Source organism: Dromaius novaehollandiae, chromosome 1, assembly GCF_036370855.1.
Source record: "Dromaius novaehollandiae isolate bDroNov1 chromosome 1, bDroNov1.hap1, whole genome shotgun sequence".
Lineage (NCBI taxonomy): Eukaryota > Metazoa > Chordata > Aves > Casuariiformes > Dromaiidae > Dromaius > Dromaius novaehollandiae.
The window spans coordinates 162239184-162264502 of NC_088098.1; the positions used below are offsets into that span (position 1 = coordinate 162239184).

General features: G+C 40.2%; 1 protein-coding gene and 1 long non-coding RNA gene across 2 annotated transcripts in view; one reads left to right on the forward strand and one right to left on the reverse strand.

The window, feature by feature from the left end:
* LOC112994825 (uncharacterized) overlaps positions 1-8119 on the forward strand; it is a 47317-nt gene extending 39198 nt beyond the window's left edge. Inside the window, exon 4 of the long non-coding RNA XR_003262033.2 lies at positions 7100-8119. This is a non-coding gene — a long non-coding RNA (uncharacterized LOC112994825). The remainder of the gene's footprint in view (positions 1-7099) is intronic.
* IPO5 (importin 5) overlaps positions 1-22229 on the reverse strand; it is a 46256-nt gene extending 24027 nt beyond the window's left edge. Inside the window, exons 1-9 of the mRNA XM_026119415.2 lie at positions 22078-22229; positions 17623-17703; positions 11735-11927; positions 11097-11199; positions 10739-10835; positions 9580-9684; positions 6570-6692; positions 6364-6484; positions 2447-2534 (exon numbers count right to left, since the gene is read on the reverse strand). Of these exons, the coding sequence (XP_025975200.2) occupies positions 2447-2534; positions 6364-6484; positions 6570-6692; positions 9580-9684; positions 10739-10835; positions 11097-11199; positions 11735-11927; positions 17623-17703; positions 22078-22170 (1004 nt within the window). The 5' untranslated portion in view covers positions 22171-22229. The remainder of the gene's footprint in view (positions 1-2446; positions 2535-6363; positions 6485-6569; positions 6693-9579; positions 9685-10738; positions 10836-11096; positions 11200-11734; positions 11928-17622; positions 17704-22077) is intronic.
* Between the last annotated feature and the right edge of the window lie 3090 nt (positions 22230-25319).

Consider the following 25319-nt stretch of genomic DNA (forward strand, 5'->3'; position numbering starts at 1 on the left):
GTGCAGAAGATTTTCATTGGAGCAAACTTATGAAAATAACGGCAGTTCTTATCTGAACTGACATTTTTTGAGCTCCTTTCCTTTCACCATTAACTCATACATTCAACTTGAGGCAACAAAGATCTTATGAGAGTGATGACACACCTCCCTGCAACATTTCCATGACTTTGCCAGCGGAAGAGGAAGTTGGATTAATCTCTTCCTGCTTTAGGATTTCATTGCTTTATGAAGTCAGACTAGCAAGAAACTGGAACCACTAAAACATTTTGATTTTTTTGGTATAGGCTGACTCACATCCCCCTTTGGTCAGACCAAGCACACCCTAACTAGGCTGCAGTCTGATAATCATTTGCCTGTTTCTGGTACTGCACAAGATCTCAAACTTCTTCCTCAGCTACAAAGACACAAGCACAAGAAAAGGTTAGCAGGCACATGAGCTAATCAACACTGCTCCACAAAGATGATCTGCAGTTGTGGGAAACAAATAGTAACATGGATATATCTGCTGAAAGAATGAACTAAGACTATAAGCTCAGTCTCTAGAGACTAGCTGGTATACAGTATTTGTATTTGAGCTTCAATCTCTCCAGTTATTCATAGGGCCAGAGAAGCTAAGTTTCTCCCTTAGCCTAAAAGTTTGCTGAGCACAACCTGTTTCCTGGTCTTTGCTCACTCTACCTGCAATTCATAACAAAAAAAGAAAATCTTCACAGGGAAAACCATAGGCAGATAACTTGTGTTTAAAGGATCAAAGTTACTATGCTGACAATAACCAGAAATTGGTATGCCTCACGGGGATAATACAGAGTACTTACTAAGTTGCCTAAAATAGGTCATCTGAATAAATTTCCATGCCCTGAAAGACTGATAAAAATTTTAACTTTTTTTTCCCTTAACTCAGAAAATATGCTATTTCCCCTTGAAATTTAACCGAAAAGATTCAAACACCTGACAAACCTGAATGCAGTGGCCCAACAGTTCTACCTATGTGACAAAAACAAAGTTGAGGAAAGAAAACAAGTCAAAAGGGTCTAGCCTATCATGGGGGGGGGGGGGGGGAAGTTCTCTTTGAATTCAATAATTAAGAGGAACAAAAAAATTTATTCCAAGTCAAGCAGAGATTAAACAGGCTCTTCCATAAATTCCTATGTGAAGTGGCTTTACATGCCTGATATCTAGTAGAAGTCACTACATAGTTCAGCGGCAAATCAAGAACTTCTCCATAGCCTGTCTTCCTATGAAGATTTCAAATCAGATTGCTGATTTAAGTAATGAGAGGAGGGAAAGATTTGCAAGACAGAGCAGGAGATGTTTCCAGACAAATGTATATAAAAGCGTGCAAGACCAAACTTGGGAAACTGCTTCAGAGAAGGAAAAGTTGCACAACTGATACTTGGTTTGATCACTCATTAGTAAGGAAACATCAATGAAAATTTTATTTTCCCCTCAATATTCCTCCTTCAGGATTCTCTTCTCCTTCACACATTTGGTAAAATTTTAGTGTCCTCTGTGACAAACTGTTTTGAAATACTAATTACACCTGAGTCTTGAAGTGGACTCTAGATGTGGCAAAAAACATCAAGATGGTAAATGAACATCGGAGGATAACCACCTCATTATTTCATGTTTCATTCTATCTGTATTTGGACAAAAGCAGACATAAGAGGATACTGCAGACAAACCACTATCATTCCAGTGAAAAGCTGGAGCAAGCTACAAAGCAGGTAGGGATGAACAAAAAGACTGGGCATCTTTAATAGATGTTTCTCACCTAAGACACAACAAGATAAGCTACCAGTAGCCATACTAATGGATTTAAAATAATAGCAAAATCAACAATTTTGAGTTAGACCAGCAAACAATTCCACTATGCATTCTGATGTCCTTTCAAAGGTAGGCATCTTTAACACCACAAGACATAGACATAGACAAATATGAAGAGACTGGTTGGAGATGACTAGACAGGTCAGTATCCTTCAGCTTTGGTTCCAGCTACTTCAGGACATGGCCTGTATTTAAAAGGTTAGGAGCAATGACTTCTGAAGTAAGTAACAAATTACAGAAGGAAAAAAATTTGAAAAGTTAAAACAATGGAAACAGTAGACATGCAGCTTGTGGAATTACAGCAATACATGAATACTGAAAGAGTTAAACAGAGTTAAACAGTACCCAAATAGCTAATATAAATGGTTTGGAATTACAAATAGCCACACCTGCTTTCAAGCACATTTTATATGTAAGTTTTCTGTTACTTATGGTATCAATTCATATTATGTTTTTAATTTTCACTCCTAGTGTCTAGAACAGCGCTCGACTGGGGCAACAAAATTAGAGGAGTTAAGGTAATAGAGTAAAAGAAAAGGCAATTGTTTGTATCCTGCACTTACAAACTGCCCTTAGCCATGCAGTCTTTATAGCGTATTGAAACAACTAGTTTCACAATTACCTGTCAAAATCATCATCTTCAAGTTCATCTGCATTTGCCCAGTCTTCATCTTCTTCTAAGTCAACCATCATTGCTAACATTTGAGGAACTGGAAAAAAAATATTAATTTAGGTTACTTTCTTACAACAGATTCTCAAATAGCAAGCCTAAGTTGTAAGTTCTTCTCCCTTAAAAAAAAAAAAACCTTCTTCCAGTAGTAGATAGCTAAGTCTGTCTGATACCTATCTGTCAAGTCACATCATACAATAATTCAGGATAGTTATTCAGAAGAGTATTTTTTGCATATTTAAATCCATTAAAAACAAACAACCAACCTAATAACAAAAAATCCTGAGTGTTTTTCTTACCAAAACTCATATTGCAACATGAGATTTTTTTTTTAAACAGTGAGGATTTGAGAAATGAGTTCCATTGATAAAGTGTGCAAGCTAGATGAAAATTAAAAAAGTAATATATGCTTTAAGAACTCAAATACACTTCATCTATTCCCCTGAGGCTCTGACACCATCCTTTGAACATATACTGATGAAAGAGAAAATACCCACTATGGAGGAATAATACTTGCCCCTCAGTTTTCCTAACGTGATGAACTTTACTGTTAGATGTACACCGATCACTTGGCATAAAGTCTTACTTTTAGAAAAGGTAATAGTTTAGAATGAGACACCCTCCTGTTCATGCACTGTAATACTCTCATGACTTAAAAAAAAAACCCCACCCTTGCACACAGTTTTCTACTTCTACCTCTGTAGATTGAATCTGTCTGCTCTTCTCAATATAAGTCTTTCTATAGGCTTTTATAGTCTTTATCACAATATCCAAGTATCATGCAATAAACAACACCTAGTTTTCTGACTTGTTCTCACAGCAAAAATGAGTGGAGTGATTTGGTACTGTCCTCTAATTTAGGAACAGGCACGTGCCCATTCCTGTGTATTTCAGAAGCCAAAAGGTAAAAAGCATTCCTTGCACTTTCAACGTGGAGTAGGGGTGCTGTGAAGTGGTCTTTACTTCATATCACACTAGCTGCTCAGAGCATTCTCTTGAAGTCAAGATCATTCATGCAAAAAGCTTCACTCTGCCTTACAATAAGTTTTCAGTCAATTGTTCAATCTTTGAGCTTTAAAAATTTTTTAGGTCACAGTCTACAGCATAACTACAATGCTTGTTTTCAAGGTAAGTGTTCAGAAACCTACCTCAAAAACTAGTGCGCATACAGTAGTCCGTGCTGCTGCTGAAGTTTACTGCAACTGATTAGATATACTGCAACTAATCACTTGTGTTTATATAATCTACAAAAAGGCACAATCCTAAGCAAACTCAACATCACCATTCTCCTAGAGAGGTGAGAAACTCCTCATCAACTGATGATGGAAGAAAATATCACACAATGCTGTCAGTGAGTAGTAAGTATCAAGAAAAGATCAAATTATGGATTGAATTGCTTGATATGGCTATGGATCTTCAGCTAGAGATTATACTGTGGCTGCAACAACCTTCAAAAAGTGCTTTTATATACATATCAAGATAACTTCATGGACACTATCAAGTCTTTAGTGCGATACCCATATGTCTGAATACTATATACTCGTCATTGAAAACAATTTCCTCAAAGAAGAAAAAAAAATTATAGCAAAAAAATTATAGCCCAGAAGCTTTTTTCAAACACAATAATCTTACAAGCACGCATATAACACTGGTATATTATCACACACCCAAAAGACAGCAAGTCTACCATGATCTGCCACAAAAGCTACAAGACTCGAAAAACTCATATCACAGCATCCATTACTGTCAACAAGTCGGGCTGGAAACACAGTCACCCAAAGCTATCTGACTAGTATCACATCTAGAACCCACAAGAGCTTCTAAACATTTTCTTCTTCTTCACAGTTAATATTAACGTGGTTGTCAGTAACTATAGTTTTTCAAAAAAGCTTTGCTTATGAAGAGTTGTGTGTTAAGATTCTGACATTGTTCCAGAAGGCCTTCACAAAAAAATTTCACTAGTAACAACATACAGACTTGTTTATAACCAAGTTAAGGACAAGGCCACTAACCTTTGCTTACTGTCTGAACATGTCATGACCAGCAATTTTCTGGAGACAGAACAAAATAGCCAAAGCTGGGCTGCCACTCTGACTTCTAGGGACAGAACAATAAACCCCCCTGGTATCTTAAATATTGAGCTCAAGGACAGAAGTCTGAACCCAAATGGAATTTCTGGCAAGAGAACAAGTACACCAGATACACACTCACTTCTAGATCAGCATCAAGTTTAGCAAAAACAACCTCAGATGACATTTTTGCTTAAGACCTAATTCCGGCTGTGACAATTAAGTGATCTAACAGCTTTTAAAACTGAAAACATTTAAACATAAGCACAAAAACATGACAGAAGCCATCCTTTTTGGCTACCTTTGTATTTTTCTTCAAACATAACTGCTTTAACAACTCTGCAAAATAAACTTTTTACCTTAGTGATTGCTTAATATTAAGAGTGATTTTTAAGGTGGGTTGCAAACCAAAGGCATTTCATTCTCATTCAGTGCCTCATCCTAATACATTATCTCAACACAAATATTCCATTCCCAAACAGCAACTAGCATCCCAATATTCTAAACAGATAGTAAGGTACTGCTCTACTGTGCTGCCTGACCAAATAAGAAGCTTGTAATGAAGAATGTGGGGGACAGTTAACAAGTGTTAATATTCATGACAAACTGCAAGTGAATGTACAGTATTGTAACATTTACGAATTTAAAAACATCATGTATTCTACAAGTACACAAAACTAATCAATAAACACATTCAAAGCCAAAGAAACAATTCTGGCATTTTCAATAAAAAACTCAAAATAATTCTGCCAGAAAGAAAGAAAACCAACCTAACTCCTTTCTCACTGTTATGTGAGAACAGCTTTTAACGGCTGAAACTTACAACACTCTCTAGGAGTTTTAACAATTACTTTATCAGAGGCCTGCCTATCTACAACTTTCCCCTACCCAAACATACGAGTAAAATTAATCAGCCTTTTGATTGCTTTTTAACATACATACAAAATGGTCAGTATGCTTTCAATCATTTAGCTAAGTTAAAGTTTTCAAAACTGCAGGCACGCAAAACAAGGTTGCCTTTATGTTTCAGAAAACAAACAGTTATCTAGACAAACACAAACGTGGCTAGGGGGTGAGAGGGAAGTGAATCCTTCCAAAGGGCAGGCCACACTGCTGTGTCAGTGCCCTGATCTGCTCTTAAAAAGGGATATAAAAAGACAGAAAAATAGAAGTGTACATGCCATTTAAAAGCACTGCTGCTGGGGCTGTCCAGAAGACAAAGCTATTTTTAGTATCTTAAAGGATACTGCATGATTAAAAGAAACGAAGCCTCTTCAAAGGATTTGCAGTCCACATTTTAGAGAGAGGCTAGTTAGTCTTATTTAAGTATTTGTGTGTCTCATTTTTTAACTCACAGCTTTAACTCAACACGAAAGCTCAACATGCATGCTGAATTCCTTCAGTCTTCAGAGTTGCCAGCACCACAGAATATCTGGCCTACATACCAAACTTTAAACGTAGGACTTCAGCACTAAATGCACCAACCTTTCTTTACAGTCCAAATTTCCAAAGCCAGCAGAAAAGCATGAAACGAGTATTTTCCTTGGAAACACCTACTGAAGAGTCCACTCTAATTTTATGCAAATTGCTGGTGGCTGCATAAGCACAGGTTAATTTAGGAAAAGTCATAATAAGAAAAGGCCTTCTCCGTAAGAAAACAATTCAGGATGTCGCTAAAAGTTATCAGCGCCAGCAAATTCAAAGTTAGACATGGTTTTGCTACTTAACACCTGCAAAATCAGTTTAACGCTGTAAAGGAAAACAAAATATTTAAACAAAAAGAATGAGCACAATACTTACTGGCTTGTGCAACAATGTTTGTGTGTCTCCTCAGCATAGCAGCAGCAGTTTCTGACAAGGTCACAATTACTTCAAGTGCCAATTGACGCTGCATGTTACTGAGATTGGCATCTGCGCACAACTAATCCAGAAGATCAGAGCAAAATGGTTAGAACAGAAGTTTCGTGAAAAAAAGAAAAAGCTGTTTTTTAAGTTCATTTCTTTACCTTAAGACTTAGTTGCAACGTAGATTCTAAATGTGGTCGTAAATACTTGGGAACAGAATCTGCAATTTCTACAAGGGACTTCAGGACAGAGTCATCGTTTTGGTAGCAGGAATCATTTACAGCCTATAAAGAGATGTGATGAAGATAAGATTAAATAAAAAAGCAAATAACGCTATGAATGGAACTACAAAGCAATAATATACAGGGTCCAAAAATTAATTAAGTTTTCTGAAAGTAAGTTTTATGCTCATACTGTTGCATGCCTTTAATTCTGACCAATACTAATTTAGACCAACACTCAGTAAAAATTAAGGTCACAATTGGAGGTGCTAACATGCAAAAAACCCACACTGTTTTGACAAGTAGAACTTCAAAAAGCATTTTCAATAAAGAACAACTCAACATAAATCTGCCAAAGAAAGAAAATCAACCTAACTCCTTTCTCACTGTTACATGAGAACAGCTTTGAATGGCTTAATCTTACAAACACACCAGGAACATCAAGTTTTAATCATTCTTATTTTTTCCAGATAACTCTGCCGAAACACTGAATTAAAGAAGATTTTTCAGCTTCAGTCACAGGACACAGGAAAGAAAAGAAATCAAGATCTTTCCAAACCCATAGCCACATTCTGAAAAGTAATTTAAAACTTATTTTTAACTGACCAGATTGATATTCTAGTACTAAAACACAAAGTTATTCAGTGATGTTAAAATTATTCTAGAAGTAGGACAGGAAAACCCAAAACCTCAAAGAAAAAAAAGAGTCTTCAAAAACACCTTTGGGGTTTTGAAAGGAAATTTTATTAGCAAAATATCGCATATTCTCCTAATGTAGAAACATTTTAAAAGTGAATTACTAGTTGCTTTTAATAGTTTAATCTGGAATCCAGCACTTCTGATAATGCCACTTGATTGGCCCACTCTTTCACTTCTAAAACAAGCACCTTCTAATATCAGAGCTGTTCTGACGGTCTCTCTTGTATCCTTGTTAAAATCTTCTTGCTTAATTGTTACTATTCTTCTTCTAGCCCTGGCACAGCATAACGTAATATTTACTGGAAGTTTCTTTAAAATTCTGTATTTTATACTGACTATAACTCTGACAGTGTGTTAAAGCAAGACACTGCTATTTTTAGTCTTTGTTTCTGAAGCAATAGGTTCCAAATGAACAGTGAGCCTCAAGAGGCAGCAACAGTTTTCTGTAGTAGTGAACACAGTAACGAAAGTCAGTTGAAGTGCTTTTACCTCCCCTGCAAGTTAAATGTCTTGGATGTAAGTGTTCTACGAGGAATTCTGAAAGCAGAACTACTAGCACAACCATTATAGAAATTTAACTGAAAAGACTGAATTGCTAAGTAACTTTAGCTTTTTTACCTCTCCAATACATCAACAAAATGGACTTCAACAGCAACAACAAAAAGTATCCAACTGACTCCAAAGGTCACTCACTATTCTAACACATCCCATCTCCTATTTATAAACTCAGATCTACATATCCATCTTGTGTTACCACAGCCAGATAATCTAGTCCTTCCTGCAATAAATATTTTAAGACAGATTTTATAGCATAATTCTGTACCTTACAGTTGCAAAATAAAGCTTGAAAATATAAGCCAAGTGCAATAATGCAGTGTTTAGCATATGCTTTTACAGCCTAAAATAGTAGCTTTGAGACTTGTATCACACATTTAAAGTGGGCTGTTAGTCTGAAGTCTAAAAACAGCACACTATTTAATTGCTGAGCATCAAGACAAATGGCATGCCCACCCCAAATCCTGCCTCACTCCTACTCATCCAGTATTCAGTAGCCAAGGTCCTCTCAACAAGTTATGATTTTTTGAACAATGCCATTTTCATTGCCAAGTCACGGACAACAAACACTAAAGACCAAATAAAACATCAAGATAAACATCCTATACGGACTAGTACACATTTTCAAACACGGTTCATTCTATTAAAAAATTCCTGTCGGTTTCTGTTAAGTAAGATCAAACAGATTTCCATCAATTGCAGAAGCCAGTAAACGTGGCCCAGGTTTTCTTCAGCTAGCCACAAAGCACAGACAAGGTTTATAGCTTACACCATCAGCAAGAACCTGCTGTACTGAAGCAAGAAGTTTGTCTTTAGGTTAAAGTATATTATCCAATTCGAAATTGCCAAACTATAGCTGTTATCACAGGTACTCCAACAAGCTATTTCCACTTTTTCTTTATACAGAAGAGAACCTGTACTCTGAAACAACAGTCCTTCAGAACTCAAGTAAATCCTGCCTCTGGTTTGGTTTACAATAGGCTTCCCCAAGAAAGTACACAATCTTATATTAAACTCCAACTTCTGCCCAACTCCAGCCCTCCTAAAAGGAATCTAATCCAGCCTCAGAGATTATATGAAAGCATAACAAGACATTTTGTTTGCAAGTATCTAGTTTATCAAGCAGTCAAGATCATTTGATCCAGACTTTTCTCACTCTGAGGATCTCTGTCAAGAATAAATCTACACTAAATAAACCAAAGAGATACTGCATAGCATGGGCCAATGAATTTCCCAATTACTGATAACTACATGAAATCTCAGGTTAGCCTAATTTAAAGTATATTTCAGTGTGGTGGTTACTTAAAACAGCTGTGTGATTTTGAGTTAAATACCTTACAAAGAATTCTAATTCATGTATCTAGGTAACACTGCATAAATTTATCAGCACTGAACTATTTTTCTCAAAATCTTGTCAATTAACAATGTATTCTTAGCTTTTGTTTACAAAACTCCTTATTAGCATTTCCATCATATCTTGCTAGTGACTGATCTTAGACAAACCAATATGTAGGTTAACCCAGGTCTTGGCAAAAATTCATATGCTACACAAGTTTACAGACCAGTAATTTATGCTCAGATACGGTCAATACAGATGATAATGGCACATCAAGGCTTACCTGTGTAGTTTCTTACCTGTAAGATTCCAGGTAGCGATGATAATGGCACATCAAGGCTTACCTGTGTAGTTTCTTACCTGTAAGATTCCAGGTAGCAAGTCTGCAAAATGTTTAAGAAGGGGAAGATTGTGCTCATTAGCAAGAACAAATGCAGCTGCAGCTCTAGCAGACAGTGTCTTGATCTAGAAGAAAAGCAAGATGGAAAAAGAAGTATACAGAATTGGTAGTGAAACATGTATTTGTCTTCTTTTACTACTAGGCCCATTATGAGACTATATTTTGGATTACTATTTTCCTTTTACATTTCCCTAATAAATACAGCAATAGTTTTTAATACAGGCTTTTACATCTTGCTTCAAACTAGGGTAAAGTGGTAACGAAGGTCCTCTGTATCTATGCCCTCCATGATACCAAAAAAATTTATATTCTTCTTCTGAGGTGGCAAGCATTCCCTAGTTTTACAAAGGAAAAGCTATTGTGTCCTAAGCTTCTCATTTCAATTTCAAATGTGCATGCAAGTGGCAAAGTCTCATTTTTCAAAAAGCGTGATCTAAGCATTTACAGGGTGCTTCTTTAAAAGTGTGACTTTGTGGTACTTCTGAAAATGTTACCCAGTTGACTTTCAAAGGTCAAAAAAGGTAACCCCTGGAGGAGGAGCAAACCGAACCCCTACACCAGAGGAGGTTTCCTATTCTTGTCCAGCATTTTCCAGAACAAGACAAACACTTTCAAAGTACAATTCTCTGCACAAACCAGTGATCCTGAAGCCTTTTAGAAAAGCAAGACTTGCTACATGCCTATACAGCAAAGTATGCATGCACAGTAGTTCAAGCGGCTGTCATATATCCACACTTTTGGGACACATAGAACATATCCGCACTGTTAAACAAGAGAGCCAGAAAGTGAGCTTAAGCATGGAGTTCCTGACCTTCCACACTGCTGGCTAAACCCCCTGGCTCTGCTTTGGGCCACTAGATTTCTCCTAGCAGGACTGCTTGGGAAGAGGCCAGGCCTAAGCAGTGCAGATGTGAGCCACTCAGTATCGCTTAGCCCTAGGACCACAAAAAGGTTTGACCCTTCTCTTTTGCAGTAGGCATAGTTCAAACTCCCTCAATTTCAGATTCCAGGCAACAGACAATTCTCTGGTTAGTATTTATGTTGCAACCCTGATGTTTGAGACTACTGCACTGTTTCTCTCCTCAAGAGGAAAAAAAGAGAGGAAAATAAGTATCTTACTGATGGATGCTCTTGATCTTGCATACACTGAACTAACATCCGTTTAATGACCTCCAAATAATGTTGCTGCTGATTCCCAAAAATCCCAGGAAAATTCCTAAGGAAAAGAAAAAGACCAAAACATGAATACAAATTCACATTAGTTTAACCTTAAGTTACACTAATATAGGTCCATTAAACAATAAGCTCCATTGTTTTAGCTACAGATAGTAATTGCACATGTAAGATCAGGTAAACCACAATACAACAGATTAAATGAAATATATGATTACTTAAGTAAATTGTGACAATGTTTCTTACATTTTTACAGAAATGATTTGGCTAACCTGTGAAAACATAGCAAAGTCTGGAAGCTTACCAGAAAATATGTAAAGCAGCTTCACGCAGTCCCACATTCTGAGAGCTGACAGAGTCAAATAAGAATTTCAGAACTTCTGGCCACTGGTTGTTGCCATCTTCATCTAGATTAAATACGACAAAGTTTTTAGGATAAGCAAATTTTAGGATGGTTAGATCTTAATTATGCAGGGCAGCCTGTCATCCCTATTTCTTAAATTTCCAAGCAAGTAAACTGAAGATGCATCCAGGTCACAGTATAAGATTTGCCTGAAATGTAAGAAGAGTAAACCTAAAGACACTGAGGAACAAATCATGAATATAAGATAACTATTTACTGTCACATAACAGTATTTGAAATAGTAACTGATATGGACATTCAGTATAACTTTTACTAGAAATTAAATGAAATTGAATTTCTAAAAATTTTTATACAATCTCACCTAAAATCAAACAATTTAAAAAACAGTGTTAAAGAATCTTATCTGACCAAGGATAATGTAAACAAACACTAAATTCCATTTTATACCCTGATAGCTGACATCAGTTAATAGGTCATGTATATAATAAAGTCTACACAAGACTAGAGAGCAAGAGATAAAAATACAACTATTATCAATACATAAACTTTGTGCCATGATATCAGCATATATAAAGTACCTATTAAGTTCCTCGCCAACTCAGCAACAATGTCACAGATTTTTTTCCTCATACTGGACTGTGTTTCCAACTGAATAATCAACAGCAGTCCACTTTTGATAGAGGTCTGATCATCAGGTGAGAGAGCTGGATAAACTTCTTCAAAAGCAGAAGACAAAAGACGTCGTAGAAGGACAGCTGCCATTTGTCTAGCCTATTAAATAAGACATCACAGACGTTAAAATATTTTGATGGAAAACTGTGAGAAACAAGAGGTAACTCCTATTTCTATGGGTAACTGTAATGCTCTATAAACCACTTGATCTTAGAAAAGGAACAATGCCATTTAGATAGCGTTCTCCTCACCAACCAAATCAACTAAAAGCACCAGGCATTTGGTACCTATGCTGCCTTGAGAGTTCCCATGCATTTGTGGCTTCGAATCTTTTCCTGTATTCTGTAATGTCTGCCTCTAAACTGCATTGAAAAAGAATAACTGTGCTCTTATGAATATGACATATGACTGACATCATACTTCCAAATGCTCAATTTTTACTGTGTAGGCTTTTTTGGTAAGTGAATAAATACATCAAGTAATAGATGACAATTCTGATAGTAGGTAAAAACATTGTCAGAAACATGATTTTAAGTTGATGTTTCTTTAATATCACAACTATTAAAATATTCAAAGAAATAATCATGAATTCACTGAAGTATTGTTTCTTCTTGAATCTTGGATGCAGCATTTTGTAAGTAGTTAAGGACTTAGACACATTACTGAAAGATGTTTAAAACACACTTTTTTTTTTTTCCTATTTGAAAGGGCCTGCTAAGTTAACTACAATTCAAGCAATTTTTTTGGATTAACAAGTGACTTAATGAGAAAACTTTGCCAGACAGTTAAACAGTAAACCCTCATTCCCATTCTCAAACAACCAAATTTACCTCTAAGAATTTGGAACATAGAGAGTAATACTTTGGCAAAAAAAAAGTATAGTGAATTTAAAAAACAAAAAAAAACCCAATAAAACCACACACAACTTTCAACCTTTTGGAGATGTATGATTAAGTGCTTTTCCTTTAAATTTAAGTTGGGCATAGGAACCTCAAATACTAAATATTACAGTCTTCTGTGGTCCCTGCTTGCATGCAGCAATTCTATGAGAATATGACTTAATTATTTACATTTATTTATAATTATACAAGCAATAGAAGCAAGAAGTGCAGCTCAGTAACTCAAAATAAAAACAAAATCTGCAGTAAATGCAAGAAGACACATCAAGCGCACTGAATAACTCAAGAAAGTTGTTCACTAACCAGTGGTTCCAGAAAGGCAAACAGTAACTAAAAATAACCCCCAAACTTCTGAAGTTTAATACACATAGCAAAATGTGCATGCACTCAAAAATTAATACATTGGTTTCAAATTTCAAATAGAACACTCCCTCTTACTTGAATTCCAATGCAACATGCTCTCAATTTCTTTCCTTAGTCTTAATTTAGTGCATACTTAGATGAAAAATAATTTAATTTACAACAGCATTCGGAATTTCAAAAACATTCAATGAGCAGCAGAACCAATGCCATCTGATTTCCAGAAGACCTCCCTCAACTATTCCACTACAGTACAACCTAAAGACAAGGGATCCAGACATTGCAGCAATGCCACATCCTCAGAAGCAGCCTGTAAAAAAATTAGGTGTTCATAAAACATCATCCAAGATACTATTCTTGCTGTTCTGCAATCTCCAGACTCACTGTGCTTTCATCCAATCCACCTAGCTGTCTTCAGTGTAGCCAGAAGGGTACTGCACAGTGCCTCTACACCAGCAAAAAGGAAGGACTGGACTTGGACTCTACACCATGTCCTTCCTCGTCTCCTCTCTCCTCCTCTTCAGCTTTTGTAAACTGAAGCCACCATATATGCAGATTTAGAAGATCTGAGGAAGTCAGAAGGTGAACAAAGAGGGTCACAGCACCCATCTATGCCCTGCAGCTCCCATCATAAGACAGGGTCCTCTAGCAAAAGCGCAACTTGGGAATTATAAGAAAACAGATTCTTTCCCCACTACCCTGAGAATCCCACTTACAGCTTAGCCAAAATCTTTTTGCAGTACTACTACAATATAACAATCTCTCCTTCTCCCCTCCCAAGAAGCACAGAAACTGTTAAAGATTAAATTTCTATTCATCATCAGGGTGAATTTACATAGCGGAAGCCCGGGCTGGTGAGTGAATCTGCTGGGATTAAACACAGCACAAACTCTGATTCAATGTTTTTCCATACTCAGGGCATCATAATATTTCTGTGCATATTCTCTGATTTCTGATAATGACTGAACTCACATTATATTTGTTCCTTTACTGGAATACTAATAGGTGGCCAAATAAGGAGTAGAGCTTATTTTCATGAAACATGTAGTCTCAAAGATAAGAATTCTCACCTCTCTAAAATTCAGTTTAAAATATTAGAAAACTGACAAATACAGACTGATTGCAAAGTAAAATACAAGCAACAGGATCTGCATGGAATGAATTGGCTCCTGGTTATTATTGCAAGGTTAGAAAAAAATTACAAATTCCCTAAAGCAAATTCAAATATCCAAAGGAGTGAGAGAAGCAATTGCTTCTAATCATAAATGGCAAATTTGCCTCAGCAAATATCTATCTGTAGAGGAAAATTACTATTGTCAAATTAATTATGATGAACATAGCTGGATTAATGGCCTCTCTGGGACTCTGTTTCTTCTGCTTTAAGAAAGCAAGTGTTTTTTAACGCACACCAAAGGCTCCTTTTATATAAAGTATTACAAGACAGGAATCCGAACAAGTATTTTAAAATCCTGCAACTTATCAGCTAGAGCTTTCGATAAGAACAAAAAGAATATACTACATTGCATGCTCCAAAAAGAGAACTTCTATCTAACAATGAAGGAAAAAGAGCAGATTTCTTTTCTAGAACTGGATTTTTCTGCGTATCTAAGTTACCAAGGTGTGCACATAATAACGATGGGAATGTCAAAGGTATTAACATAGAGAGTAAATAGTCACAATACTCAATTTTTAAATGCATTGCTTTTTATTAATAGAATCTAAAGTACTTTAAAAAAGATGTTCTAAGATTTTACCAATGGTAGGTATGTAAATAAGGGCACAATTGAAAATTGCCAATCTAGAGTTAACCAGTAAGAAAAAACAAAACAAAAAACACACAAAAAACCCAAAGAGGAGAATATGCAAAACTTCTGTTCCTCTCTAAGATTGAGGCAGTTAATCAGAACTGCAAAGGAACAACCTCTAAGCCATCAGGATTAAGCCCAAAACCTATCTTGAGAATAAACACCATCAAATAAACCTTGACTACATATCAACTTTCTGTACAACTCTTTAAAATGCAGGTACAGAATAAGAAGTAGAGTCCTAACTACATAACAAAGTACTTGCTCAGGAAGTGGGAGACCTGGGTTCAATTCCCTCCTTAGCCTGAGGTGTACAAACTTGCAACTCATCTGGCAGAGAACTGTTTTAACTGCTAAGCTGGGCGCTTCCCTCCACTTCTCTAGGACCCATGTCACTCTTCTATCAGAAAAGTATGAAGCTAAAACAGAGGGAAGAGGCAATTATTTCAACAGTTAGTCATTTGGTTATGAGAAAACCTAAATTACACAGACAGTTTTCTAAAACAGGTATTTCTGTTCTGATTTAATGACTTTTTAAGTATCAAATGTAAGTAGTCCTGGGAGCAGGACCTGAACCCTGCTTCTCCATTTAAATGTTAAAATTACTGCGTTGCAGTCAGAATTCCTATCAACTGCAGTCCCGTTAGTCCTACAAATCTTGCATTCTCTACTATACAGCAGCCCAGCTCCAGCAAACAGGATGGAATATTTTCTCCAGCCTTGTCTGTAATCCAGTTCTGTCCAAGGGAGGGGGATAAAGTAATACATAGGCCTCAGGCTGAACAGCGCTTTGAACCCGACTTTGCCAAAATCTGGGAAAAGGATCTTTAAGCAGCACACAGTTCTAGGACCTCTTCCTGCAGCCTGAATTCAGTGGTGCCAGTGCACTAGATGTGTTCAGGGGACATATACCAGACCCAAAGCCCTACCCACTGGTGGCACTGTTCCGCCCAGCTCTTGGAGCTGCATAAAACACAGCAGAAACTAAGTGCCTAGCTGTTCAGACCAGAACCATTCTAAGCATGTGCAGAATGCTTCCCTGCACTTTTATACGAAACATTTAGATCAAGCTTGGTGATGTCTCCACAATCAGGCTAGTGGGTATTTGCTGAATTTTTGGCAAAGAGAGTATGTCTGTGGATACTTTTTAATCTTTTCTTTTTTCTTTTGAGTCCAGCATCTAATGTCTACTTAAGCTGTAAGCAACCATTTAAGCCCTTCTTTAAACCACCCACTGGTGGAATTAGATTGGCAAAGTATTCTACAAATGTTAATTTTTGACAACTTCGGAAAGAGTAATTTGCACAGGTGAGAAAAGTTTCTGTGCAATTGAGCAAATCACAGTCTGAGTCTTAAGAAAGATTTTGAAAAATTTTAGATTCTGGGCTATTTGCTTTATTGGTGTAAAGGGAGCGGAAAAAAAAAATCAATAAAAGCATGAAGAACATAAGCATGACTTTAATTGTCAGATCAGACTTATCAACTGTGTTCAAAACCAAACAGAAGCACATTCATGCAAGCATGACTTCTAAAGGCACAATATTATCTTGTGAAGAAAAAGAGGCACCAATAGATCTTATTTTTTGTGGAAAAGTTAAATATAGGAGAGACTGTTCTTCAGCTTTCTATCATTAGAAACATTTCAGAGGGGCAAGAGGAAAGACTACTAACCCTCAGCTCTTACGCAATCAGTTACTAGCATAGTATTGAAGGATTCTGTCAGAAGAACATGGTTCTGTAGGTAGATAAGCATCGATATTAAGCTGATACTTACTAAGCACCAAAAAGCACAAATAGTGTCTACCTCTAATCTAAATGCAATCTATCCAGAGAGGAGCAATGCTGTTATTCTCTCCTTACGATATTCTTCAGAAATTCTAAATGCTATGTCCTTCTGTTGTTCAGTAAAACTCCAGATTTGAAAAGTAAAAGCCTTTGACTATCAAGCTTTCAAAACATCACAGAGTTCTTCACTGTGCATATCCAAGCAAATCCAAAACAATATTGAATCTTACCAAGAAATACCATTCCTGAGTCACTAAAGTGTGCAAGCCTTTACACAAATTGAGGGATATCCAAAAGGCACTGTTTCCATACTGTCACAGAAACAATTTTTACATAGCACTGAGACTGCTATCCATTCATTCTATGACAGTGCTAGATGATCTGATGAATGTACCCTCCCACGAATAGGACAAAATAAAAAGCATTTGAATAAGACAGGTAAAACAACTCCTACCACAACTCCCCAGTCCCTACAGTCACCCTGGAAGTAATTAGATTAAAACGTATCAACCTTTCAGAAACTTTGTTTCTGATTTAAAAAGCACAAGAAGTTTCAGACAATACATAAGCAAAGTTTAACACATATAGGCACAGTAACTCAAAATGGAAGGCATTTCCTAGCTGTTATTTCAAGGAACATCACAGTAACAGTCATGTACTAATTATACATTTTAAGCAAAGAATCCATTCGTTAAAGCATACAGCTGGAAAACAACACAGGTCTAAGCAGTCACTTATGAAAGACTGCATTTGAAACTTAATATCCTACAACAAAAAGTTTGTTCAAGTGAACTTGACATGCAAAAAATTAGGTAAGCGGTCCCTCTACAAGTAATTAGATGCTCGATTCATTCATTTCTCCCAAAATGATAAGCACTAACGTCTTTCCCCCTTACTCCAAGTTTCCTTGAAAATCTGCAGAATTAGAAGATTCTTGAGACATACCTCCTCAGCAGCAGCAGTATTCCTGATTGCTTGTAGGAGGAATGTGATCTTAGATTGACCTGGAATATTTTCATATGTCTCCTGCATAAAAAAAGATGCAGGTTATTGAAAACAATTACTAAAAAGCATGTGTTAAGCATTAATATAAAGTGCCTTTTCTTTTTAAGCAGCCTAAATTCAGTATCCATGCAGTTAATAGAAAATAGCATCTCAAAAACATCTACACCTATGAAAATAAAATTTTCTGACTTATTTTAAAATCATGAATAAAGTCTCAATTACATAGAAAGACCTGCCATATGTGGATTATTCCAATGTTACTATTGGCTGCTTAAGAGATGATCTAAGAAATACAACACATACATAACACACATTTTTCTTAAAGTATCATTTGTCAGAAAGAGAGACTATTTTGTCTACCCTCTTGGGAAATCCTCTTAATAAAAAGTAAGCTTTCATGAAAAGCGTAATTAGATCGTCTTATGTGCTTCAGGCACACATCTCTTAAGCACTATGGCTTTTTTAGTTAGATCGCTAGTTAGAAATTAGATTGAGAACACAAGATAACTTTTATTGTCAGAAACACAGTACATATGAGCATCTTTAAACAATTTCAGAGGAGAGAAATTATTATTTTGAATATACTCAGTCTAATTACCTGCTAAAAAGCAACCACACAAATATTCAGAAAAAATTCTCTACCTTTAATTTTAAAAGCATTATTTTGTATGGACAAATTTATCCTTAAGATAAATTACTCGACCCTTTCCAAACATTCACTCCTCCATCCTGAACTCAGTGCATAAACTTACTACACACTGTCCAGATTCATTTCCTTCAGTTCCCTGTCTGCTTACTTTGCACCAGACCAGCTCTTACCAAGGACTCCAGCAAGTTCCTTACAGTCAACCTTACAGCACCTTGACATTATACATATGCTATTTTTGTGAAGTACAGTTTCTTCATCACACGTTTAATACAAGACACCCACATTCTTCCCCTTTCTTTATCTATTTCCTAGTAGGCCTCATTCCTGGAGTCACTTCTCACTTCATACTCTCTCTAGATGCTAATATACAATCACAATTAATGACTCCCTGTGAACCTCTGTGTTTAATCCAGTTGTACCATGAAGTTTGAAAATTTAAATGAGGTTTAGGCTCATAATGGAAAGTCTACACAAATTAGCCATTTCCATGAACTTGTCTATACTGCATTATTATTTACAAGTATAATCTAAAGAGAACTACAGAAAAAAAGAACATTCCCTGAACACAAGTCCAGTGTGGAGTTGAAGCTGTGCTTTCACAGGCAGTTGAATCACTAACAGGTAGCTTCTCTCATGTGAATTCTGAGATTCATGAAATCCTTTCTGAGCTACTTTAACCCACTAGAGATGGCAGCAAGCTATCTAGTTTTTCAATGGGATAATTCTGTCAATTCAGTAAATTACTCAGAGGAGGCTGGAGTGCACCAGGGCATCAGTACAAGCTAGGCAAGAAGAATGCACGGCCAAAAACAGGACCTTCCCCTGTGCTGGTGTTGGACTCCTCTGCTGCCTCTTCCCATCTTACCACAAGCCTTGGCTAGACCCTAAGCCTGTATCCTGGATATCGCAATGCTCTCATGGCGCTCTCTTAGACAGGTTCCTAAATCATAAACTAAAGCTGCTTAACAGCAGCTACCATATTTGTAGGTAAGAATTTCTTATATGGTATTACTAACTTTCAGAACACATGTATCTACTCTGTCCAAAAGCTGATAAATAAATAAATAAATATAAAAATAAAAGATAACCATAAATCCAACAAAACAAAGCAAATAGAAGCAATTATCTCCATCTAAAGACAGAGATACAAATAAGATAAATACGGGGTTTGGTTTATAGTCAATGGACAACATTCCAATAATTTTTAATAAGAGATGAAATGAATGAACTAGATTTCAGCAAGCTGATCAGAATCAGTCATGGGAGTACTAGCACATACCTGGATGTATATAAACAAATATTTAAATAAAAAAGAAGGCTTTTGAGGTGATCAGATCTTCCACCTTTTTAAAGCTTTTTTAAGCCTTCCCCAAGCCCTAGACCACCAAAAAAAAAAAAAAAAAAAGTGACTTCACATCTCCATCTCAAGTGTAATCTTTTACACACCCCTCATCCTAAATTCAATGAACAGACCTATCAGAAACAGTCCATTTCCTTCAGTTCCCAGTCCATCTATTTCTCATTCTCACTGTTGTTCATTGGACAAAAATGAAAACTTGCTATTCAATTTTTCATCAGTTATCTGAATCCCTAAAGCATTAAATATTGCTTTCCAATGATAAGTACACTTAAAAAAAAAAAAAAAGCTTGAACTATGCAGATGTTTAAGGTCAATTACAAGAGTCCTGTATGATTTTAGTAAGCAGATATTCTAAAGGCCAAAGATACTTCCCTTTTATCCAAAGAAAGTCCTACTTCAAGAAACAGACTAATTTTCAAGTAGCTTAACAAAAATCAATCTATCGACACTGTAGAGACACATATTTGTTTTTCTAAGTACAAGAACATTAAACCACCATCAAGAAGGTGAAGGCAGGCTCTTCACACTAGTGCATGGAGGGAGAATGAGAGACAACAGGCATAAAGTGAAGGTTCAGACTGCATATGAGAGAAATGTTCTCACAAAGCAGACAGTCAAACAGCAAAACAGATTGCCCAGAGAGCTTGTGCAGTCTCCATCCTTGGAGGTTTTCAGGACCAGACTGCATAATGCCCTGAACAACCTGGTTTGACCTCAGAGCTGACTCTTTCATCAGGAGATTGGACTAGAGACCTCCTGAGATCCCTTCCAATCTGAATGATCCTAAGCCATGAAAATACTTCCAATACACCTGGGGAATATGCAGAAACCAATCTCAAATTCAGCATATTTAAGCAAAAGATTGTATTTGTGTACAAAACCAATGGACTTGAAAAGCTTGGTATTCTATCACAACAACAAAGATTTCTTATTTTGACTGACTATACCGCATACATATCTATAAACGCCTAATAATTTCCAACTTAGTTCCATGCAATTTTTTTTAAACAGAATATGCTAGTCATTCCAACCTAAGTCTTGGACTTCTTTCCCCAAAACACGTTTTATTTCACAAGACATTATGACATAGTTTTCTGCTGCTTCAGCTTTGGTTTATCTAATGTATCATAAGCTAGCAGCTGTCACATTTTTATTAAAGTTCAAAAACCTGTGAGACTTTTTCATGTTACCCACAGGCACTTGGAATCAAAAGAAATTTAGATCCCATGGAATGGCTACAGGATCTTCATCCCATGTTCAGTATTATCAAAATAGTGCTTGCTGCTTCTCGAGAAATTGTTTGTAGTGATCAATATTGAACTTCGCTGGCTTCATATAATGCACCTCTCCCCTCCTCCTCATTCCCAAATTATATTTTGAGGCTTTTCACTACAGCATCGGGGACAACGATTCTTTTTATTCTCCGCCAAACAATGTGCTGAACTCTGCTGACCGCCGAAGTGATGCGAGCAATAAAAGACCCAACGCAGCCATGCAGTGGGGACTCACGCTAAACCTAGGCGCTGGCACTGAATTCAATGGCAGAGATTCCCCACCAAGCTTGACAATGGAGTCTCAGGCATGACAGAGAGAAAGCATTAACGTGGCTTAGCCACCACAAAGAACTCTAGCTGAAATGACACATCTGAAAAAGTTTCTGCTGATAACAGAGAAACTCGACGTGTCGCGAACGCTTCTTTTTAGCGAAATATTTCCCGGCTGACGAGACACTTGAGCGCGCGGGGCACGCCGAGGGGAAAAGCCTAGCTGCGCGGTGGCAGCCCTGCTCCTGCCCCAGCCCGGCGGCCGCCGACCCTCTGCGGGAACCGCTCTGCAGGCGCCAGGCCACAAGCGCGGCCGCCCCTGGGCCCCCCCAAACGCCGCAGCCCCGGGGCTGCCCGCCCTGACCTCCCTTCTCCCCGCCGCGGCCGGGCCCCTTGCCGCCGCGCTCCGTCACGCCGGCCGGCCCGGGCGGAGCCGGCCCAGGCGCCGTCTGGCAACGGGCGGAGGGGGAGCGCAGCCCCCGCGAGGCCGAGGCGGCGCTACCGGACGCACAGGGCCGCTGCGGGGGGGGCGGCGCGGCCCCTCGCGCTCACACGCGCGCGCGCGGCCGGCGCCCGGGCTAACGGCCGAAACGGCCTCGCGCCCCCGGGTGCGCGATGGGGGAGGGGGTGGCGGAACGGCCGCAACCGCCCGGCTCCCCCGCGGGGCCGCGACGCCCGCCGGGGCGAGGCCCGCGCCGGGCCGGCAGCAGCTGGTGCCGCAGCTCACACGTGGGGCTCGGCCGGCCCCACTGCCTCCCTGCCCCCCTGCTGCCTCCGGCGCGGGGCGGCGGGGCTGACAGGCCGGCCCGGCGCCCGGGGCCGGGGCGAGGCGGACCCGTTACCTCGGCCTGCTTGCGGACCGCATTGTCCGGGCTGAGCAGATTGCCCAGGAGAAGGTAGAACTGCTGCTGCTCCTGCTCCGCCGTCGCCGCCATTGCTGCGAAAGGAAAAGAGAGCGAGGCCGGCCGGGCGGGGAGAGGGCGGGGGAGGGGGAGGAGGAGGGAGGGGGGAAGCCGGCCTCGCGGCGAGCGAGAGAAAAGAGGGCGGAGCGCGTGGCGCGCTCTGCTCCCGGCTCCCCCCCACAGGGCTGGCCGCAGCCGCGGCCGCGGCGCTGTCGGAGGCTCCCATTGGCTCGAACGCGCGGGGCCTCGCCCCCCATTAGCCTGTCTCCACTATGACGTGCTGATGACTCGCCGTGTGTGTGTGGTGGTGGGGAAGCGGAGAGAGACTGAAAACCCGTCTCTGAATGGGAGCCTGTCTCCCCTTTTCCCATTGGTTCGCCTCCAGGCCGGAGGCGGGAGGGGGAGGCGGGGGAACGCCGCGAACGAGGCTCCCATTGGCGAGCGGCTCATGACAGTCTCCGCGGGATTGGTCAGAGGCGCGGTGAGGCGGTGAGGGAAGAGCGGGGCCGCGCCGGGACGCCGAGCTGGAGAGCGGGTGGGGGAGGGGCAGGGAGGGAAAGCGCGGGAGATTGCAAGGCGCCTCCTCGCGCGGCGCCCCCGCCTCCCCTCCGCGCCCAGTGATGCGCCGCGGCCCCGCTTCCGACGCGCGCGCGTGGCGCACGGAGCCGGGCGCGGGAAAGGAGGCGGCGGGGCGGGACGGGCGCGGCGTGGGGCGCCGTCCCCCGCGGGAGGGGGTCCCGCGTGGGCGCCGGCCTGCCTCGGTGTGCTCGCCTCCGCGGGCTGGCGGGGGCAGGTGGCCGTCGCCGGTCCAAGGCCTTTCCCATTCCGGCCCACTGACGGGGAGTCACGCTCCCACAGTTCGTTGCCTTGTGAGGCACACTGCCGCTGTGCTCCTATCCCAAGGGAAAAGCAAGAAGGGGTGTCACCTCCTTCCTTCAGCAACAGCCGGTGGAAAGCAATTCTTCATCTCTGCCCTTTCCTGCTCTTCATGGTAGTGAGTAAGGGGAGCATGACATCTGCCAGCATCTGTGATCTGAGCAGAGTATTTCTTCAGCTTTGCTTTGTCTGGGTTGTAGCAGACGAGAAGTCACGCAGGCCTGCATCTTTGCTCTGTATGATACCGAGGGGATGTTAGGGATTACCCTTCTGTCCATCTCAATACCACAATGCTGTACATTACATGGAAAGAATTAGTACATCTCTGTACAGTGTATCTGTATATCTCCTGAAAATCAAGGCCCAATCATGTGCTTTTGTCTTTGAATTTTGGCAGCTCAAAAATTATAGCTAAGGGGCAGTAATTCTTAAATCACTGAAGTGCTATTGCAGAAATAGATATGGCTATGCCTTGAATAAGTGGCATAATAAAACAGAACAATGCATGCTCCCTAGTTTTAAGTAAGAACTTAGGACTGCAAGAACAATGTATTCAGATCTATGTTTCTGGCTGAAATGGTGATTAGATCATTTGAATAAAGCCATGTCCCTAAAATAATAGAATAAAAATATTTCACTTGAGAAAGGTATGGGTATCTTGCAGAATTTAAGCCTGAGCATTTTACTTCACAATTACAGAATCACAGAATAGTTGGGTTGGAAGGAACCTCTGGAGATCATCTGGTCCAACCCCACTGCTGCACAAGACCGTGTCCAGTTGGGTTTTGAATATCTCCAAGGATGGAAACTATACAGCCTGGGCAACCTGTTCCAATGTTTGACCACCCTCACAGCGAAGAAGTGTTTTCTTATGTTCAGAAGGAATTTCCTGTATTTAAATTTGTGCCCAATGCCTTTCATCCTGTCACTGGGCACCACTTGCAAGAGTCTAGCTCCACCTTCTTTACTCTGTTCCATTAATACACATTGATAAGATTCCCCCAAGCCTTCTCTTTGCCAGGCTGAACAGGCCCAGCTCCCTCAGCCTTTCCTCATATGAGAGATGCTCCAGTCCCTTCATCACCTTACTAGCCCTTCACTGGACTCGCTCCAGTAGCTCCATGTCTGTCTTGTATTGGGGAGCCCAGAACTGGACCCAGCACTCCAGATGTGGCTTCACCAGGGCTGAATAGAAGGAGAGGATCACCTCCCTCAACCTGCTGGCAGTGCTCTTCCTAATGCAACCCAGGAAACCACTGGCCTTCTTGGCCACAAGGGCACATTGCTGCCTCATGGTCAACTTATTGTCCACCCAGGACTCCCAGATCCTTCTCTGCACAGCTGTTCTCCAGCAAGTCAGCCCCCAGCCTGTCCTGGTGCATGAGATTATTCCTCCTTAGGTGCGGGACTCTGCACTTCCCTTTGTTGAACTTAATGAGGTCCCTCTCTGACCATCTCTCCAGCCTGTCCAGATCCTTCTGAATGGCAGCACAGCTCTCTAGTGTATCAGCCACTCTTCCCAGTTTTGTATCCTCAGCACACTTGCTGAGGGTGCACTCTGTCCCTTCATCCAGGTCACTGATAAGTACGTTGAACACTACTGGACCCAGTATTGACCCCTGGGGGATACCGCTCGCCACAGACCTCCAACTAGACTTTCCACCGCTGTGCATAACCCTCTGAGCTTGGCTGCTCAGCTCGTTCTTGATCCACCTCACTGTCCACTCATCTAGCCCACACTTCCTGAGCTTGCCTATGACAATGTTATGGGAGACTGTGAAAAGCCTGACACACAGGGCACATTGCTGCCTCGTGGTCAACTTGTTGTTCACCAGGACACCCAGGTCCTTCTCTGCACAGCTGCTCTCCAGCAGGTCAGCCCCCAGCCTGTCCTGGTGCATGGGGTTATTACTTCTCAGGGCCAGGACTTTTTACTTCCCTTTGTTAAACTTCATGAAGTTATTCTCTGCCCATTTCAACTTGTTGAGGTCCTTCTGAAAGGCCACACAACCCTCTGGTATATCAGTCACTCCCAGTGTTGTGTTAACTGCAAACTTGCTGAGGGGGGCCTTGGTCCCATCGTCTAGGTCATTAATGAAGAGGTTAAACAGTACTGGACCCACTATTGATCCCCAGGGGACACCACTAGTGACTGGCCTGCAGCTGGACTTTGTGCCACTGATCACAACCCTCTAAGCCTCGCAGTTGAGCCAGTTTTCAATCCATCTGACTGACCACTCATCTAGCCCGCAGTTCCTGAGCTTACCTATGAGGATGTTGTGGGAGACAATGTGAAAAGCCCTACT